General features: G+C 51.3%; 1 protein-coding gene across 1 annotated transcript in view; it reads right to left on the reverse strand.

The window, feature by feature from the left end:
- Positions 1–20,923, reverse strand: part of PREX1 (phosphatidylinositol-3,4,5-trisphosphate dependent Rac exchange factor 1) — a 175,013-nt gene that overhangs the window by 54,938 nt on the left and 99,152 nt on the right. The window contains exons 6-7 of the mRNA XM_065922136.1: positions 12,324–12,485; positions 3,927–4,060 (exon numbers count right to left, since the gene is read on the reverse strand). Of these exons, the coding sequence (XP_065778208.1) occupies positions 3,927–4,060; positions 12,324–12,485 (296 nt within the window). The remainder of the gene's footprint in view (positions 1–3,926; positions 4,061–12,323; positions 12,486–20,923) is intronic.

The raw sequence follows: 20,923 nt of genomic DNA on the forward strand, positions 1-20,923 counted from the left end.
ACAGCAAGACTTGATATCAGTAATCAAAGTCCTCTATCTTTGTCCTCCTTCAAAACTGTCTTAGCTGTCTTTGTCTGTGTTTCCATGTAAACTTTAAAAATCATTTAGGTACATAGACACACAACCTCCCTCCTGCAATTTTTATCAGAATCACATTGAGGTTCTAGCCAACGTCTGATAAAAGAATACAAAGCACTTGATGGTGATGTGGAGGTGAGGCAGGTCAGAATGAAGGACAGCTAAGACCCTGGCCTCAGAGCCTGAGTAAATGGTGGCGCCCTTTATTAGGAATGAAAAAGACTCAAGGAGAAAAAGGTCTGGAGCAGATGTTGCAATGCAAAGCAAGAGTCTTGGAACTTCCCTGACGGTCCAGTGGTTAAGATTCCACACTCCCAACGCAGAGGGCACAGGTTTGATCCCTGGTTGGGGAACTAAGATCCCACATGCCGCATGATATGGCCTAAATAAAATGAAGAATCTTGTTTTAGACCCAAGTGAAGTGTGAGCTGTGTGTGACAAAACCAAGGGGAGACACAGTTTTAGATTTCTCCTACTTTACACACCCTGTACCTGGCATCATTCTAACCACCTTATGTGTTTTATCTTAACCTGTAAAAACAACCTCATGAGATGGAGAGTGTTTTCACCCCCACTAAACAGATAGAAAGACAGAGGCTTAAGAGTTGACACAGCTAGCAGGCGGCAGCGTCTCTGTATTTTTAACGACTACACACTGCTGACGCCTCCATGATCTGAAACAAGCAGCTGAGACACATGAGACTTAGCTCTTCTGTGCCCAGTGTCCTCTTCTGAAGAATGGGGAGGTGGGCTTTTAAAACTCTCCCTTCCACTTCTGACACCCGAGAAGCCTCTATTTTTACTTTTTTTAATACGTATTTCTTTGGCCACCCGGGTCCTAGTGGCAGCAGGCAGGATCTTTGCTGTATCTTGGGGAGTCTTTCATTGCAGCCTGCAGACTCAGTAGCTGAGGCACACGAGGTTAGTTGCCCCTCTGCGTGGGGGATCTTAGTTCCCCAACCAGGGATGGAACCTGCATTCCCTGCATTGAAAGGGGGACTCTTAACCACCAGGGAAGTCCTGAAGAGCCTCCAGTTTTGAATCAGACCAGAAGCACTCTTGAGTCAGAGACCTCTCCTGACCCATGACCCGGATTGGTGGTGCCTGGCGAAGACATAACGGGAGGCAGACACCTACCAGCATCGGGCGTTTCCTGGGACCAGATCAGAGTCAGGGAGCTCCATCCACCACTGACGGCCCCACCCCTCCAAGACCTCTCAGAGCCCAGCCCTCGGGCTCCTGACCCGGTACAGGAAATGTGGCAGCCTGCCAGCTTCCCCCGGTGACACATGCCCTCGGCCTCCAGCCGGCACCGCTCACTCGCAAGCCTGAGGCCAGAAACGGCGTTACAAGACCTCCTGTGACCACAGGGCCAGCCCCAGAAGGCCCCCTGGGGGTCCAGCACTGCCAGTATCAGCTGCTAGCGCTCCAGCGGAAGAAGGGCCCGCGCGGGGGTGGCTGAAGCCTGAGCAAACTCGGCCCGGGCTGGGGGCCCACGGGGGCCCGAAGGGACGTGCTGTTTTCTAAACCCCCGTGTTCTGGGAAAACGGCCTGCTTCAGACGGCCCCGGGAGGTGGTGCGGGCGGGGCTACGGGTGGATGCCGGCCGTGGCCTTGGCATCGCCGAAGGACTCTCAGGACGGCCCCAGTGAGGACAGGCAGGACGCAAGGCGGGGGGAGAAGGCAGCGTTGGTGGAGGGACAGGCGGACACGAGAGAGCTGCAGACAGACTAAGGGAGTGAGCGGGAGGAGGACGTCACGTGAGGAAGAGACACTGACCCAGCCACGCAGAGACGGCGAGGACGGACACGGAGGCCTCTGAGCAGAAGGAGCAAGTCCCAGAACAAGGAGGGGAGCGGGCAGAGGGAGGGGCCTGTGGCTGAAGCGCCTACTGTGTGCTAATCGCACCGAGTAGGAACTCGTCACCTACGGAGGTTAACAGTAACAGCAGCTACGCGTTCCGGGCATTTACTACACGCCAAGCAAACTTAACAGGTTTGTCCTTCAAAATGGCTCTATAGGGTACACGATAATTCAACCTATTCCACAGACGAGGAAATTGAAGCAGAGAGGCAAAGTCACGGAGCTAGAGAAACAATAAAGAACTCAGCTCTTAACCAAACACTATTGTAAAGAAGGGGTTTTATGAGCCCCATTTTACAGAAGAGAAAACCGAGGCTCAGAGAGGTCAGACTGCTGAAGGACAGTGACACATTTCCCCACGCCCACACTGAACACCCTTCACTCATCCCGTGGAACAGTTCCTCACCACAACCTCAGGAGGCCAGCGGAATCAGACGAGGAAAACGAGGCTCAGGGAGACAGTCAGTGGCAAGCCCAGAACCACGAAGGCAGGGGGAGGTGATGCTGAGATAAGGCCCAGATCTGGATCTCCCCTCAGCCCTAGCTTTTGCTAGATAAAAGAATAAAGAAGCCTCTGGCAAGTCACTAGTTCATCCCTGAAACAACGTAGCAGGAAGAAGTTTCATTCAAAAAGGGCTGCACAGATCAGCTGCGACTGTCCTCTACCTCCTTGGCAAGAAAACTGAAAGGCAGGGATTCTCTTGGCCCACCAACCTACTCACCCACTCGTCCATCCAACCATTCACTCATGCCCCCTCCCCTCCGTCTCCTAACTTTCCCTCTCTCCACTCATTCATTCATCGCTCCATCAACTCAACCATCCAATCACCCAACCTCCCACACCAGGGACTAGCCACTCTGGCAACTACCAACCAATCATTCTTCAACACACCCATCCAACAGACCATCTATCCACTAATCTCTAAACCTCCACCATCCACTCAGCTTCCCAATTTTATGACCATACAACCATCCATCCATCTACCCATTTACTTACAAAGGCCCCAACTCACCTTTCATCTAAACACACCCCTGCCAGTCCATCATGTCTTCATATCCATTCTCCAACGACCCAAACATAGATTCCCCCAACCGACTATCTATCCCTCCATCCAGCCAGCTCCTAAATTCCAGCCACTCACTCATTCATCTACTCACTCATCCGTCCACCAATCAATTCATACACGCATCCACAAGCACTGCCCCCCGGCCTCCCTTCACCTCCATCCATTAATCTCCCAAACTTCCAACTATGCATCTATCGCTCCTCCCATTTGCCCACACATCCTACCAAACATCCATCCCCATCGGTCAGTCTACCATTCATCCACCCATCCACTCACTCTACAAAGTTTAAGAAGCTCCAATGAAAGATGCAAAAATGAGAAAGGCACTATCTTTCCCTCAAAAAAATGTAACAGGAGAAGGATCCCCTCCCCTCAAACCATCTATCTTTGGATCTTAGAATCACAGGATGTGAGTGCCACAAAAAAAGTCTCCAAACTGCCATGACCATCTCAATCTACACTGTCCACCACGGCGGCCACAAGCCACATGTGACTACTGAGCTTAAAGGATGCCTAGCACAAATTGAGACGTGCTGTAAGCGTAAGAGACACACTAGATTTTGAAGCTTTAGTGTACATTCGTTAAAATAATGCAAAATACCTACTCAATCAATTTTTTAAACTGATTAGTAGAATAATAACATTTGGGGATATACTGGGGTAAATAAAATATATTATTTAAATTCATTCCACCTACCTCTTTTTGCTTTTCTAAATGCGACTACTAGAAAATTTTAAGTATCCTATATTCCTGAGAGTGCTGATCGAGAACAAATCCCGCAACTCAGAAGAGAAAAGGGAGGCCCGGAGAGGGAAATGACAAGCCGATGTCAGCCCCAGGAGAAACTGTCAAGAGTGCAACCTGATCTCAGCCTCCTGACCCACCCCGGCAGCCCTGGCCTGGCCTCCAGCCACTCACCTGGATTTCCGCTTGCAGTAGACAAGCAGGTTGTCGAAGAGGAAGAAAGCTCTCTCCTGGATGTTGCCTGCGGAGATTTTTAACAAAGTCCCTTGCAGGAGGAGCTGGGTGCAGATGTCCGTGAGGTTGGAGCCCTAGGAGAGCAACAGGGCAGGGGTGCAGTGCATGAGCTGGTGAATCCAGGGGAGCCCTTGGGAATACCCCTCTTTATTCCCAGAGATAGACCTGTCCCTGACTCCCTCACAACCCCAAAATCTCAATGCACCACTGGAGGTGAACAGGAAGAAACCCAGTACCACCCAATCCACAACTGCCCTCTGGTGCGTGCACCAGAATAATGCTGGTAGGAGCAAACAGAGACGACCGCCGCTCAGAGAGGGGGCCTGGGACTCGGCCCACACGGCCCAGGCTGTGCTTCGTTATAGGTTTTGCTGTGTTTTGTTTGGTTGGTTTTTTTGCCAATCCCCTCCCCGCTTACTTATTTGTGTCTTGACTTGTTACTTTATCTCCTCCACAAGAATGCCACCTCTGGGACTTCTCTGGTGGTCCAGCAGCTAAGACACCAAGCTCCCCAGCCGGGGGGTCCAGGTTCGAGCCCCGGCAGGGGAACTAGATTCCACATGCCGCAACTAAGAGTTCGCATACCACACCTAAAGCTCCTGCGTGCGCAACTAAGACTGAGAACAGCCAAATAAACACATACCTATTTTTTAAATATTGGCAGAATTCATTACATACATACAAAGAATGCCACTTTCATAAAGACAGGAAGCATTATCAAGCATCTATCAAGTATTTGCCACTGTACTTCTAGCACCTCCCACACACTCTGGCACAGAGGAGGAGATCAACAAAGGCCTGCAGAACAAGTGACCAGCCCCAAGGGAACACCACCACGGGAAGGATTCCGAGAGTGCCCCCTCTAGCTGGGGATGCGAGAAGAGATGGGAACGGTTCCTGAATTCTACCTGGTCATCTGTGCTAAATAACCAAGACGCTGGATGTGTGTGGGGTGCACTGAACCCTCGTGGGGCTCAAGCAGTGTGGTCAGGAAAGGCACTGGTGAGGCGTGGGAGGACGGTGAAGATAAAGGGGCTGAGGATACGGATGGGGGGAGATCCCTGCTGGAAGGAGTCTTCGGAGCCAAGTACCACACAGGTCCATCTGGAGCTCTGAGGGGACCAGGGCCGGGGCAGAGAGATCTTACAGTGTAAGAGAGAAGAAGCGGGAAAGAGACCCTGGAGAGCATGTGCCCCTGGGGAGGAGGGGTCCAGACCCATGCTCCTCTTCCATCCTAGAAAGGCGGTTTCAGCTGGCACGTGGCGGCCCAACCACAGACTCCACCTCTCAGCATCCCTCGCGCCAGGCGTGGTCCTGTGACGATATTCTGGCCAGCGTGCCCCACTCCAACATCCTCTTCTTGAGAGAAAACTGCCTCCCGTTTCTCCCCTATCTCCCCTTGCCTAGGCTGGAAGGTGGCCACAGCGGTGGGACCCGCTGTAGCAGACGGCATTGGAAGGGACCAGGGTCCAAAAGGAGCAGGGCTGCCCCACGCCCAGCCTGCATCGCTACTGAGAAATAAACCACTGGGTTGTTTGTTTTCGTTGCTGTTTTGGTTTTGACTGCATTGCACGGCATGCCAGATTTCAGTTCCCTGGCCAGGGATCACACCTGTGCCCCCTGCAGTGGACGTGCAGACCCCGAACCACTGGACTGCCAGGGAAATCCCAAGATTTTTATCTCACTTAAACTTATATCTCACTTAAACCATTATAGTCTCTCTTGCGTAGAGCCTCCAACTTCAAGAGCTTGACATACTTTAAATACATCAAGATAAGGATGGAGGCCCCATCCACAGGTGGGGGCCTCTGACACTGAGGCCCAGGGGATACGACACGGTAAGTGCTTATTTTAGGGGAAATTCATTACGAACCTGCAGATCACACAGTAGCAAGAAACCAAGAGACAAGATGCTGTCCCTGCCTGAAAAAGAACTGAGGGAGGAAAGAGCGGGGATTCTTCGCAGAATCTCCTTCCCCAGACACTCAGCACCCAGGAGCGACAAGGTGTTCATACCCCAGAGAGGCCTGCCATCTCAATTATTTCTGAGACCCAGCACGGGGAAGTGGTTTTGGCAACTCAGAAATGAGACTATCTGCCAACTGCCCACTGCAATTCCCTCCACTGCCGTCAGAGTTGGTTTGCCCGGTGCACATGCGCCAGCTGGAAGCAGCAAATCCCTTCACCCCGTGGTGCCAGCCAGCCCCCTCGGGGTCTTGGGAAACCAGCTTCTTTGCAGTCAAGGGCTGTGCAGCCCAGGACACAAGCACATACCCGGGCTCAGAAATCACCACCTGGACACCTGTGTGCCAGCGGCAGACACGCGACGCCCACAGCACAGCGACCCAGCAAGGCAGTGTGCCTGCTGCTCCGAGGGCATGGGGGCAACGGCGGCCTTGGAGCCTCAGCAGCCGTGCACACCGGGAGAGCGAGACTCCCCGGTGATGGGACGCCATCCGCAGCCCACAGGGCAGCTCAGAGCAGACGGCCACGCCACAGTTCCTGCGAGGCCCCGTGCTTCTGTCTCCTCCGCCCACCCGACTCGTGCCCGCCCGCCCGTCCTTCCAGGCTCCAGAGGGGATTTGGGCTGCTTCACATGTGCTGTGCTTAGTCGCTCGGTCGTGTCCGGCCCTTTGCAACCCCGTGGACTGTAGCCTGCCAAGCTCCTCTGTCCATGGGATTCTCCAGGCAAGGATCCTGGAGTGGGTGGCCATGCCCTTCTCCAGGGGATCTTCCCGACGCAGGAACTGAACCCAGGTCTCCCACATCGCAGGAGGATTCTTAACCGTCTGAGCTACCAGGGAAGCATTCCAATGTATAGTATATTAGAATAACTATCCTCAGAGTAAAGGGGACACCCAGATTTGTAAGATACAGAGCACCAGCTGATGCCAAAACGAAGGGAACCAGTGCTGGCCTGCCTGCTGCCCTTCAGGGTGGAAGGCTGCTGGTGCAGGAACCTACCGCCGGGCCCGGCTGTAGGGACCAAGAGCCCCAGACCAAGGCCAGGGGGCCGCAGAGAAGAAGCACACCCAGCCTGGCAAGTTGCCTCCCTGGCCTCGGCCAAGGGCCACGCAGAAAACTGCATCTGAAGTGCCCAGGATGCTGCAGAGGAAGACCCTCCCGCCCCAGCCCTGCTGAGAAGCCCAGCCGACAGGCTCCCTGGAATCCTCGAACCCAGGTCAGGGGTGGTGCTAAGGACCAGATACACACGAAGAGGCTGAACACTGCAGTGTCTGCCGGTCGGGGCTGCAGGCCTCCTTCAGACAGAGCAGAAGTGAAGTGATGTGCAGAGAAGAGGGCGAAAGCTAACGTAGGCGCAGGGCTTACCACCGGCCAGCTCCGGTTCTAAGTATCTCACAGAACTCCATTCATCCTTACAGCTCTCATTTTACAGAAAAGGAGGTTCACTTTAGGAAGCAAAGGCACAGGAGAGCGAAGTGACTTGTTCAAGGTCATGCAGCTAGTCCGGGCTTCCCTGATAGCTTAGTTGGTAAAAAAAAAAAAAAAAAAAAAATCCGCCTGCAATGCAAGAGAGCCCAGTTCGATTCCTGGGTCAGGAAGATCCCCTGGAGAAGGGATAGGCTACCCACTCCAGTATTCTTGGGCTTCCCTGGTGACTCACGGAAAGAATGAACTGGGAAAGAATCCACCTGCGTTGTGGGAGACCTGGGTTCAATCCCTGGATCGGGAAGATCCTCTGGAGAAGGGAAAGGCTACCCACTCCAGTATTGTGGCCTGGAGAATTCCATGGACTGTATAGTCCCCTGGGCCGCAAAGAGTCGGACACAACTGAGCGACTTTCACAATGACGACTCAGCTAGTCAGTGGGTGAGCTGCGACCTGAGCCCAGACAGGCGGCCCCACCGCCCTACCCACTCACCTCTGCCACCTGCGCCCCTCCTCGACGGGGACCCAAAGCGTTTTTGATGCATTTGTCGGCCTGGAGCAGGGGTCTTCAGGAGGGCAAGAGCACAAGGCATCCCAGAGAGGGTGGAAAGAACATATAAGAACTTCTACTTATGGTCCCTCCTTTTAATGACTTTATGTTTTCCTCACGCTTCTTTCCCGCTGTCCCTCTTTGGGGGAGTGAGCAGTGGATAGTCTCTTAAACCAGGGCTTCCAGAGGCAGCAAGAGTGGTGTATTCTCTTTTTCTTACTAAGACCATGCATGTCTTTTTACGACCGTGAGCTTCTCACGGAATTCTGTGGAGCATCCCTTGGCAGGAGGGTCAGCCCACACTGGTACAAGCCCCGCCAAAGTCGCATGATGCTTTCTCATCTAAAAAAATCAAACAAGAACTCCTGCTTTGCAGCCACGGCTCTTCCTGACCTTTATGGAGTATTTACTCCAAACCAATAAAATAAAAAAAAAACCACTGTTCTGAGCGCTTTGCATTCATCTAATCCCTGAATCCTCAAGTGACCCGTGTGGCAGCCTGCCACTATCCAAATTTATCAGATAAGGAAACTGAGGCAAAGGTACTCTCCAAGCAGAGGGGGTGGGCCCAGACACTTACTCCCACACTCTTGTGACATACTCCCATTTCCTGCTGCTCAATAAAATGGATTTATGGATTACCTTATCTGGTTCTAACTAAACCAGTCCCGCAACTAAAAAGGACAATTGGCTTATAGAGGATCAGGCTAAAAAAAAACCACAGATCAGAGATCAAACTAATGATGCAAGCCTGAGCACAGAGCAAGAGAGTGGCCAAGACAAGATCAACCTCCTCCGGAAACAAGTCCCTTGCCAGCCATATCCGAGAGAGAAGACAGCTATCTAATCAGATTGGCAAGAGGTCAAACAGACTAGAAAGTATCAAGAAGAGAACCAGAAATCAGGACCTGCAACCACCTTTGCTCACGGTGGACGCCGCCCTAGGTCATCCTGTCCCCTGAGATGCTAACAGCTGAAGGCATGCAGTTATTGCAAGCAGCTTCACAGTTAAACATTATTTGTTCTAGCTGGAACACATCATTTTCCCAAGTCCACCCTGAGGATCAAACTTGAAAACCTTTCTACTATAGAGAAAACTATGTCACATTTTCCTAAAATCATCTGTGTTCTATGCTTCACTTTATTGACAAAGTGACACAGAAGACTACTTTAAAGATACTATATCTGAAATTAGACAAGTAAAAGTGAAAGTGCAGTCGCTCAGTCGTGTCTGACTCTTTGTGACCCCATGGACTACAGTCCACCAGGCTCCTCTGTCTGTGGAATACTCTAGGCAAGAATACTGGAGTGGATTCCCATTTCCTTCTCCAAGGAATCTTCCTGACCCAGGGATCAAACCTGGGTCTCCTGCATTGCGGGCAGATTCTTTACTGACTGAACACAAGGGAAGCCCGAAATTAGACAAGTAGGGGGAAATGAGGCCAGGAGAATAAGACAGGCTTGCTTAAGGCAGGATCATCTGTAAGTTAAAAGGCTGGACCCAAGGTCAAGAGCCTGCACCTCAGTCTTCTACTCTGTAAAATGGGGATAGCAACAACCCTCTCTTCCAGTGTTGGAATAATGTGTAACATGTGCTCAATAATTGCCAGTAACTCTTACTCTGGGTCACTTTATTTCCTACTGCACTCAGCAACATTGATCAAAATAAGGGCCATTCTCAAATTAGATTTTTCAGGGTCAAAACAGCCTCAAAGACCCTTAGTTCCTATTTCCCTAGGCATTTACCAGAAGGCATCTGGAAATCACTTCTGGTCTGGCTGCCAAACTGCTTGCTTAATGCTCTCCTCACAGGGGCCCACATGAGAAATTTTCTTTCTAGCTGGATGTCAAGAACTCTGTCTCCCAGAAGAATTGCCCAGCTTCTTCCTTTTTTGACAAATGAATGCTAACTAACTTACGGGTCTTGCTCTTTTTACCTTGGCTGCCAGGAAGCTCAAAGCCTGAACAGACAGATGCTTAAATATGTCCACTGTATAAACATTTCAGGTTAGCATATTTGGTGAAAGGAGCCAAGTGACTGATTTCTGGCCAGTGAGATGGAAAAGGAAGTCCCTCTGGGGCTTCTGGGAAATGTTTTCCTCCACAAGGGAGGAGAACTGGGTCCCATCTTCTGATTTGTATCAGATGATACCTGGAGCTGCGCCATCATGGAACCACAGAGGGTCACAAGAAACCAAATCAGAGCTCTGGCATCATGAAGGTGAAATGAGATTCCTTAGAGGAAACACCCTAACTGACACAATTTTCAGTTGCAGGAACAGAAACCAAGCTAAGCATTTTAAGCAGAAAAAAATGAGGGCCTTACTCAATTCTTGGAGGGGCTAGAGCAACCTAGAATCACAGCTGCCAGAAAGCCAGGAACACTGCAGAGCTAGCGCTCCAGGGGAGCCGGTGCCCCTGCCCTAACTGGGGAAAGGACAACCAGACCCCCGCCTGCGCAAGCTGGTACGCATGCTCGGTCACTTGAGTCGTGTCTGACTTTCACAACCCCACAGACTGTAGAGCCCACCAGGCTTCTCCATCCCTGGGAGTCTCCAGTTAAGAACACTGGAGTGGGTTACCATGTCCTCCTCCAGGGGATCATCCCGACCCAGGGATCGAGCCCACACCTCCTACATTGCAGGTGGGTTCTTTACTGTCCAGCCATTGGGAAAGCCGGCCCAAGCTGGTTCTCTCAGGAAATGCTGCGCAAGCTGCTGCTGCCGGGCTTCAGGTGATGGAGCCTTGACTACCAGCTACAAAGCCACCCCGTCCTGCCAGATAGACACCACCGACAGCGCAACAGAGCCCTCTCCCTTGACACCCAGCAGCTGGAACCTGGGCCCTCTGCAAATGCGATCACAGAGAGCCAACACAACCACGACTGCGCTTTGCTGCAAGAGCAGAAGGGTGAGCTCTGTCCCAACCCTGCCTTCCAAATCTCACGCAGCTGGATCTGATCTTGGCCGATCCCATCCCATCTCAGGGAGTCTGAGAAATGCAGTTATTTGTTCTCCAGCCTCAGCTGGGCAGGAAGCAGAGTGGGCACAAGATAAACACTAATGCACAACCGCCCACCTCCTTCCTGAACACCGGCCTCTCCCCTCTGCAGTCACACCCTCGACCTCCCAGCGATACCGTCTCATTTAGGACTCCCCAACACAGGGCCAGTGTTCCAGGAGGCCCAAGTGGTAAAGACTCTGCCTGCTAATGCAGGAAACACAAGAGGTGTGGGTTCAGTCCCTGGGTTGGGAAGCTTCCCTGGAGGAGGCAAGGCAACCCACTCCAGTACACTTGACTGAAAAATTTCATGGACAGAGGAACCTGGCAGGCCGCAGTCCATGGGGTCACGAAGAGTCGGATCCGACTGAGCGACAGAACACACACAGACACAACACGGGGAGATGAAGTGGAAATCCCAAACGAAGCAAGTGCCAGAAAATCCAAACGGTCTAAGGCAGACAATTCAGAGAAAAATCTATGTCCAAGGGTCTTTCCCCTTTAGTCTCACTCTCCCATTCCAGCTGTACTTACTCAGACATTAACTTTTTTATTTATTCAGATTTTCCCATTTCCTTCTACAGATTTTCAGGAAAGCTCTAATAATTTAAGGAAGCCACAAACAGAGGAGATCGAGAATCCCATCCTCTGATGATAACGGCCACAGTAACATCCTTATGCTTGTACTAAGTCATTTTCTGTTGTGTCTGACTCTCGGTAACCCCCTGGACCACAGCCCACAGGGCTCCTCTGCCCACAGGACTCTCTAGGCAAGAACACCAGAATGGGTTGCCATGCCCTCCTCCAGGGCATCGTCCCCACCCAGAGAGCGAACCCGTGTCGCCGGCATCTTTTGCACTGCAGGCAGATTCTTCCCCACTGAGCCACCAAGGAAGCCCAGTAACAGCCATACCTCCCATTCATTGAGTACCTCCTATGTAAGGCATAGATAAGGAAAGCATGGTTCAGAGAAGTTAAGACATTTGCCTAAAGCCACCGTAAAACAGTGCTAAATCCAGAATTCTGTCCTGGAGTGAACCCTTAAACACGACCCTTGACCTTGGCATTCAAAGGACACCAGGCGGGTCAGGAAAGGAGAGTGAAGGAGGGTGATTGGGGGTGGGGTAGGGAGAAAAACTAAAGGCTCCAATGGCTGATGCCGTGCAAAATGGGGCCCCAGGGTTACCAATTTTTTAAGAGAAACTTGAAATCTATACTTTTATGTGGACCTCACTGAAAAATAATTAAACTTTTTTTTTTGCAAGCAACATGTAGGCCAAACAAAATATGCCGCAGGCCAAAGCTGGTGCCCAGACGGCATTGTGAACCCACAGCTGTGCACTCCCCCAGCCCGGGTCTGTCTCCAGCCCAGAAGGTTCCTCCTGCCCCAGACACACCTCCCAGCCTTCGATGTGCGACTGTAGCTGCTCCAGGGCCTCCAGCTTCTCCATCTGCCGCTTGGTCTCATTGATGTTGGAGCAGACGGTCTTCATGGCCTGCAGGGCGCTCTGGACCGCGGGGTGGTCGGGGTGCTTGCCAGGGGTCCTCTTGGCCAGTTCCTAGGTTAGAGGAGAGGGCAGGGGTGAGCGACATCAACCCAGAGGGCACCAAACGGCCTCCAGGTCACCCAGGTCTGAGCCAAGTCCCAACTCTGCTCTGAACAAACTGGGATGTGGAGCTGGGGAACCTCATTCATTCATTCACACATTCAGTAAACGTCCCCTCAGCAGCTCCTCCAAAACAGACAGCGTTCTGGGGGATACATTTGTTAATAAACTAGAAAGATTCTTCATCTGGTGGATATTGCATGCGTGCATACTCAGTCGCTTCAGTCGTGTCGGACTCTTTGCGACCCTATGGACGGCAGCCCACCAGGCTCCTCTGTCCACAGGATTCTCCAGACAAGAATACCAGAGTGGGTTGCCATGCCCTCCTCTGGGGATCTTCCCGACCCAGGGCTCAAACCCGTGTCTCCTACATCTCCTGCACTGCAGGAGGATTCTTTACCCACCGAGTCACCTGGGAAGCCCCTGGTAGATTTTACCTTCTAATAAAGAAGATGGGCTTAAAAAAAATCAAGTATATAACATAAGATTAGACAAATATTATGAAGTCACATCAGAACAAGGGGCTACAAGGTCTTGGGCAAGGTGGTGTTCTTTCCAAAAAGGAGGGCAGGGAAGGTCCCTCTGAGGGGGCTGACATCCGAACAGAGAGAGCGGACAAAGCCAAGGAGGGACTCCTGCAAAAATCTGGGGGAAGAGCATGTCTGGCAGCAGGAACAGCAAGTGCAAAGGGTCAGAGTGGGAGCGCGTGGGGACTGAAAGGGAAACACCCCGGAGAAAGTGTGGCTGGAGGAGAGAAAACGAGAGAGAGAGGAGAATGAGGGCGAGTCAGAGGCAGAGTCTGGTAGATCACAGAAGCAGTCACAGACACTGCCCCTCCCTGGCCCCCAGCTTTCTCATCTGTAAAATGGGTATAAAGAACACCTTGGGGACTTCCCTGGCGGTCCAGCAGTTGAGCCCTCCAGGGCAGAGGGTACGGGTTCGATCCCTGGTTGGGGAGCTAAGATTCCTGGCCAAACCAGAACATAAACAACAGAAGTAATATTGTAACGATTTCAATAAAGTGTTTAAAAATGGTGCACTGTCAAAAAAAAAAAGAAGAAGAAGAACCGCTGGCCTTCATGGGACATGGAGAAAAGATGTAAAGAGGCCAATCAGGAGCCTGGATCTCCCAGCCCCTCCCCACCATTTCTCACTCTCCTCTCCCATCTTAGCACAGCACAGGCTGGGACATTCCAGAGGACAGGCGAGTCTTAATCCAAGAGTTTCAGCCCCGTAGGAAGTGTGATAAGGAACCGAGACACAGAGACTAGCCAGGCCTTGAGATATCAGAGGAGATTTTCAGGCCGCACCACCTAACCGACAGAACCGGGCTGGCACAGATAATTTTCTCTAATCAGCTGGCCTCAGCATGCCCAAATGTTTCAGAATCTCTCCATCTCTCTACTCTCTCAAAAATCACAGATATGATGCTCCAGCCAGTTGGTTCCCAGCACAGCCACAGGTGGGCTCCAGGGCTGCTTCCACCCCTGGGCAGCTGGGTGACCTTGGCCCAGATGCCCTCCACCCTGGGGTGCAGGTTTATCATCTGAAAACCAGTGATGGGACTTCCCTGTGGTCCAGGGGTTAAGACTCCGTGCTCCCAATGCTGGGGGCCCAGGTTTGAGCCCTGGTCAGGAAACTAGATCCCACATGCCTCAACTAAGAGTTTGCAAGCTGCAACTAAAGATCTCATCTGCTGCAACAAAGATCAAACATACCACATGCCACAACTAAGGCCCAACACAGCTAAATAAACAAATTTTAAGAAAAGAAAAGAAAACCAGTGACGAGAAGGAAGATGGTGACGATGACTGCAAGCAGTAGTCAATGCCTACTGAGCCTCTTCCCTGTGCCTGTAGGTTATTATCCCATTTAACAGATGAGGAGACGGAGGCTCAGCGGGAAGGACCAAGGCCTCTGAGAAGTAAGAGGCGGAACCTGGATCTGAACCTGGCCGTCCGGTTCTGCTCATGGTCATCTGTTGTTCAGTGGCTCAGTTGTGACCGACTGTTCGCGACCCCATGGACCGCAACATGCCAGGCCCCCTGCCCTTCACTATCTCCTGGAGTTTGCTCAAACTCATGTTCATTGAGGCTATCGTGAGTGGGTGAGTGAATGAAGCCGCTCAGTCATGTCTGACTCTTTGCAACCTCATGGACTGTCAGTCCATGGAATCCTCCAGGCCAGAATACTAGAGTGGGTGGCCTTTCCTTTCTCCAGGAGATCTTCCAAAGCCAGGGATCGAACCCAAGTCTCCGCATTGCAGGTAGATTCCTTACCAGCTGAGCCACCAGGAAAGCCCAAGAATACTGCAGTGGGTACCCTATCCCTTCTCCAGGGAATCTTCCCGACCCAGGGATTGAACCCAGGTCTCCTGCATCGCAGGCAGGTTCTTTACCAGCTGAGCCACCAGGGAAGCCCCTGGTGAGGGGTAAATCAGACACCGTGGGGAAAGCCACCCGGCTGGGGAAGAACAGCCTCCGTGAGCACTGAGTCTCCGCTGGCCAGGATCAGGCCTGTCGCCGCAGGACAGGGCGCGTGAGCTGAGTCCGCCAGCAGCAAAGGGCGGGCCGGGTGTCGGGTGCGTTCAGAGCATACCCTGCGGAGCACCAGCTTCAACCACGGCCCTCCTCTAGCCACGCTTATCTCTTCTCTGCCCGAACAGGAGCAGATCCTAACGGTGCCGAGGTCCAGATGTTCCGTAACCTCAGACCTTGGGGGTTTTCTGAGCACCTGCCTTGGGCCAAGGACAGGCCAGCGGGGAAGCAAAAGGGGGAGACAGAGCCTTCTCTCTGGAGGCAAGTGATCTGGGAAAGGTGCTCCAGGGAAGGGGGGGGAGGGGCGGGGAGGGGCTGGGCGGGGGAGGGGAGGGGCAGGGCGGGGCAGGGAGGAAGGGGCCCAGAAAACAGCCCCAAGTGGTGAAAGGGCCGTGATAAATCAGAGAAGGGGAAGGACAGTGTGGGCCGGAAAGGTTTCAAGGAGGAAGTGAGGCAGAGGCAGGCCGGTCACTGAGTATCGAGCTCTTTGCATTGGGTTGGCCAAAATGTTTGTTCGGGTTTTAATAGCGTGCAAGAAAACCCGAACAAACTTTCTGGCCAACCCTACATAGGGGACGTATTTCCATTGGCTCCCAAACTCAACAGAGACTGAGCCCAAGACAGCCCTCCGGGAGCTCACCAGAAAGGGAGAACAGTCCACAAGCTGAGCGTTAACCACTGACAGTAATAACAAGAGCTAACACTCGGGGAGGGCGTACATTCTTGTCAGACTCCCGGAACCCTCACAACAGCCCCGTGAGATGGTTCCTGCTTTTACCCTCATTTGACACATGTGAGGACTGAAGCCCAGAGAGGTCAAGTCATCTGCCTGAGGTCACAGAGCAGACTGGAGCCTAACCAGTCTGGCTAGGGGTCAATGCTCTGAACCGCTATATTGTTTTATAACTTTTCTGAGAGTTAAGCAGGAACACTTTCCTCTCTAATAAATATATAAGTTATAGCATGGATAAGTGATAAGTGAAAAATGAGGACAGACAGTGAGGGAGGTACAAAGGCCTGTCTCTGAGGAGCTGGGCCTCCAGATGGAGACCTGAGCGAAGTGAGGGCATGGGTCATGCAAAAACGTCAGGGAAAGAGAGAAGCGCAAGCAAAGGCCCTGAGGCAGCAAGAAACAGCAGGGAGGCCAGAGAGGCTGCAGCAGAGTGAGGAAGAAAACATGTGTGATGAGGTTGGAGGTATGCTAAACACATCAGGGGAGGCTGGGGTGTGCTCTTCAGGTTCATCCCAAGAGCCTCGGGGAAGCAGTGGGCAGAGGGGGGCGGGTACTAGCTGAGGTCTAACAACACCCATATATTTAGCCTTAACAGAATCCATCTGACTGCCAAGTGGAAGATGCACTGGCGAGAACATAAAATGAACGTAAAAGCCAGAAGAGTGGCTAGCGGCTACTGGTCCAGGCGAGAGATGCTCAAGACACGAACCAGGAAACCCGGGTCCTCCTCTGATGGATTCCCTGAGGGGCTGCCAACACCCAGTAGCTAGTAAAAATGAGAAAAAGGTTAGTTCCCTTTTCTGTCTGTCTGTCCTGCCTGAGATCAGTGCTGGGTATAGAGAACTGAAACTCACTCAGCCTTCTGACTAGGCTCCTCGCTGGACCAAAACTGAAGGAAAAGTGTTAGTTTTGCTTTCTTGACTCACAAGGGAGTGTGGGCTCCACTCTGCCCAGCTTCAAACTCCAGGTCTCTTCCTGCCCCTGGGCCTTTGCACATGCTTTGCCCTTTACTTGCATTCTATCTCCAAACTGTAAGAAGTGGTGATGCACTGGCATACGGACAGGTATATAGATCAATGGAAAAGAACTGAGAGTCCAGAAATAAATCCTTACATTTCTGGTCAGTAAATTTTTAACAGTGTTAAGACAATTAAATGGGGAAAGAACAGTCTTTTCAACAAATGCTAGTGGGAAACTGGGTATCCACATACAAAAAAAAATAAAGTTGGACTCCTTCTCACACTGTATACAAAAATTAACTCCAAGTGGATCATAGACCTAAAAGTAAGAGCTAAAACTATAAAACAGTTAGAAGAAAACATAGGTGTAAATCTTTGTGACCTTGGGGTAGGCAAAGCATTATTACATATGACACCAGATGTATAGGGAACTAAAAGAAATTAGATTAACTGGACTTAAGCAAAATTAAAAACATTGTGCTTCAAAGACTATAAAGAAAGAGAAAAGAAAGAGAAAAGACAATCTACAGAATGTGTAAATTATTACTACATATCGAACAAGGGACAGTATATACAAAAAACTTTTACAACTTAATAAAAAGACAAATAGCTCAATTCTTTTTTTAAAAAAGCAAAAGGTTTAAATAGACATTTCTCAAAGACAATACACCAATGGCCAATAAACTCATGAAAAGATGCTCAGTATCATTAGTCATTACAGAAATCCAAAACAAAACCACAGTGAGATAACACTTCACACCCCCTAGAACGGCTATAATCAAAAAGACAATAACTAGTGTTGGTGAGGATGGAGAGAAATTAGAATCCTCATACACTGCAAGAAGAACTCTAAAATGGTGCACCAGCTTTGGAAAAGAGTTTGGCAATTCCCTAAAGACAACTGGACCTGCCCATACCTCAAACCATGTATCCACATATCTTTCAGTTACGTGAGCCTTTTTTTTTTTTTTTTTTTGGCCACATCATGCAGCTTGCAGGATCTCAGTTCCCAGACCAGAGATCAAACCCGGCCCTGGCAGTGAAAGTGTAGAGCCCACCCCACCCCCCCGCTCCCCCGCCTCTTTTTTTTTTTTAATTAAGTCTGCTTGAGCTAGTTTTTCCATCCCTTGTATTTGAAAGAGTCCCTCCTGCTTCACAATCCCAGAGAGACTGCAAGGATCTGGAATCCCAAAGATGTCCCAGTCAATCCCAGACAAGCATAAAGTATGGGTATCTTCAAAATTAATGGAAGCTTGAGCTGTACTAATAAAGTTCTTATATGCAAAAGGAGGGAGGTGAGAAGACTCCTGCCCAATTCAGAATTTAACACACTGTCTTAGTAAGCTACAACAGAGTCAAGTTCAAAACAGACAGACTACGGTGTTGAAAACCTTGACATCCACATCCAAGGTGGAACAGCTTTATGAACATACAGGGCTTGCTTGGCCCAGAGAAGAGTATTTCTGGAAGGAACCCAAAAGCTGCCTGTTAAGCATCTTGGGCAAGAGGAGCGGGGGGAGGGTCTCCCAGGTGGCCTTAGTGGTAAAGAACCCACCTGCCGATGCAGGAGACATAAGAGACACAGGCTTGATCCCTGGGTCAGGAAGATCCCCTGGAGGAGGGCATGGCAACCCACTCCCGTAGTCTTGCCTGGAGAATCCCATGGACAGAGGAACCTGGCAGGCTACGGTCCACGGGGGCGCAGAGTCAGACATGACTGAAGAGACAGCATGCACACACACACGTCTGTGTGTTGGGAAAACTACGTGACCAAGAAGAAACCCTCTGCATCTGTAAGGCCTCAGAGGGTCCAAGCAGACTGAGTGTGCATATCTATAAAATGGGATCACAGTCAGATCCCAAGGTTGTGGCCAGGATCAAACGGCATGATGAATGTAAAAGTGTTGGTGGTCGGAAAGGACACGATATTTATCATGGTTATTTCCATACTGATAATAGCTCTTACATTTATTATTATTCCTATGTAGTAATAATAACAGTGAAACTTGTAGTCATAGGAGTAATCATAATAGCTAGCATTTGAGTATTTACTAAGTATGCCAAGCACTGTTCTAAACTTCAATTTCTTAAGTCATTTCATCCTTAAATCATCCCAATGAGGTGTGTTAGTCGCTCAGTCATGTCCCACTCTTTTGCGATCTCATGGACGGTAGCCTGCCAGTCTCCTCTGTCCATGGAATTCTCAGGCAAAAATACTGGAGTGGGTTGCCATTCTCTTCTCCAGAGGATCTTCCCAACCCAGGGATGGAACCCAGGTCTCCTGCATCGAAGGCAGATTCTTTACTGTCTGAGCCACCAGGCAAGCCCCTGAGATACCATGTTCATCTTCAGGCCACAGGGAAAGAGACTGAGGGGCAGAGAGGCGAGGTCTCTTGTTCAAGGTCACCGAGCCGGAAGGCAGGACCCGGTGGACACCCAACCCCCTCCACGGGCCCCTCCAGAAACAGTACCAGTCAGGAATGAACACTTCCAAAAGCAGGCTCTTAGAACAAACACGCAATGTCTGAGCAGAGTCAGGCCCTGGGGACTGCTTAGAAAAACTGAGGGCAGAGAAGGGAGGGGGGTGTGCCCTGGGCACCAGCAAAGCAGCAGCGGAAGCCCCTCCAGGCGCAGGCCGGGTGACCTCTCCCCAGCATCCGTCCAGCCAGCCCTGTGTGGTTTCAGAAGCGGGGCCTGAGGTGAGGGCTTCCTGGAAGAGAGGATGTCAGAGCAGAGGAGTCGCCACTTCCGCCGGGGGCCCCGTCACCCCCTCCCCTCCCGTCATCTTTACCAAAAGGACGCTTGCTCGTGTCCACTCTGGGTGGCCACGTCGTGTCCCCAGAGGTGTGGGCACGGGGCCTCCAACTCCAGGCCAAACCGGGGCATCAAGGAAACGAGACTGCAGCCAACTCCTCCTTTCTGGCTCAGCCTGGCTCAAGATTCAGAACATGGGGCCCGGAGGTGGAGGAAAAAAGGGGCGAGGAGGAGGCAGGGAGAAGACGGGCCCCCGCTTTCCCATCCTCTCCCTCGTCATGGAGTCCAAGCGAGGCCGCTCCAGGCCTGCTCCCAGGGCGTGTTCAAGAACCTTCCATCTCCCAGCCACAGCTCCCAGTTCAAGGAGAGTATGGGAAAGCGGGGATTCCCCGGGGGTTAGGACTCCGCACTTTCACTGCTGAGGCTGCGAGTTTGATCCCTGGGGGACCTGAGCCGACCCAACGAGACCGGGGTCTGGGACTTTACACGACACAGGCGGGAAAGATACACTCTCTTCTCCCTCGTGGCCACGCTAATCAGAGGCAGGTCTGAGGCTGCTGGAGGCCAGTATAGCAACCATGAGACGGGAACCTCCCAGGAACAAAGCGGATGCAGAGGAAAACCGAGCCAGGAGACGGGAAGAGCCTGACCATCACGGGAGCCCCTGGATACAGCCATGAGAAGACAGATCCATAAAATCACGGTGTGAAAATAGCTGGATCTGTCACTGGAAGAAGGGGCAATATCCACCACTCACTGTGATGTGGGCTTGATGCAGGCTCCAGAGGAGACATGAGAGGTGAAAGGCACGCTGTCTCCTCTACAATGAGAAGACGGCAGCCTGGAGGTTGGGACGGTCACCAATGGGGGCTGGATCCCATGGAGCACCCCCACTTTCTGTGGATACTTCAGCTGGCTCCAGAAAGGGCAGATCTTGCACCCAACTGTGGCTATGTCCACAGACCTCCACCCGAGGCACCCCCATCGAAAGCTCAGCAAGCCAAGCTCTGATCTCTTTTATAAAGACTTTTCCTGTATTTCAGTTCTGGGTCCTTGCATCCCCTATCTAGGGCGACAGCAGGACGCAAATGAAGGGGCAGTGACAAGACCCACCACCCCTTGCAAGAAAAAGAAAACAAGAAACAAAAAAAACATGTGGAAGTCCAAGAAAACCAAGAACTGAAAAAGCTGTCTGGCATAAAACAACAAAAGCTCCATGTGCGGCAACTGTATGAACTATATTTCATGCCAATGTGTTTCCGATCTTAATAGTTCCAGCCCCTGCTACATGTTTGTAAAGTGTAGGCCCCTGGATGAGGAATTAATGGGAGGAAAGAAATAATGTAGAAGAGTCTTTTAAACTCCTTCCTTCCACTTGGGGAAACAGCAGAGAAGACAACAGGAAAA

Source organism: Muntiacus reevesi, chromosome 2 (assembly GCF_963930625.1).
Source record: "Muntiacus reevesi chromosome 2, mMunRee1.1, whole genome shotgun sequence".
Classification (NCBI taxonomy): Eukaryota; Metazoa; Chordata; class Mammalia; order Artiodactyla; family Cervidae; genus Muntiacus; species Muntiacus reevesi.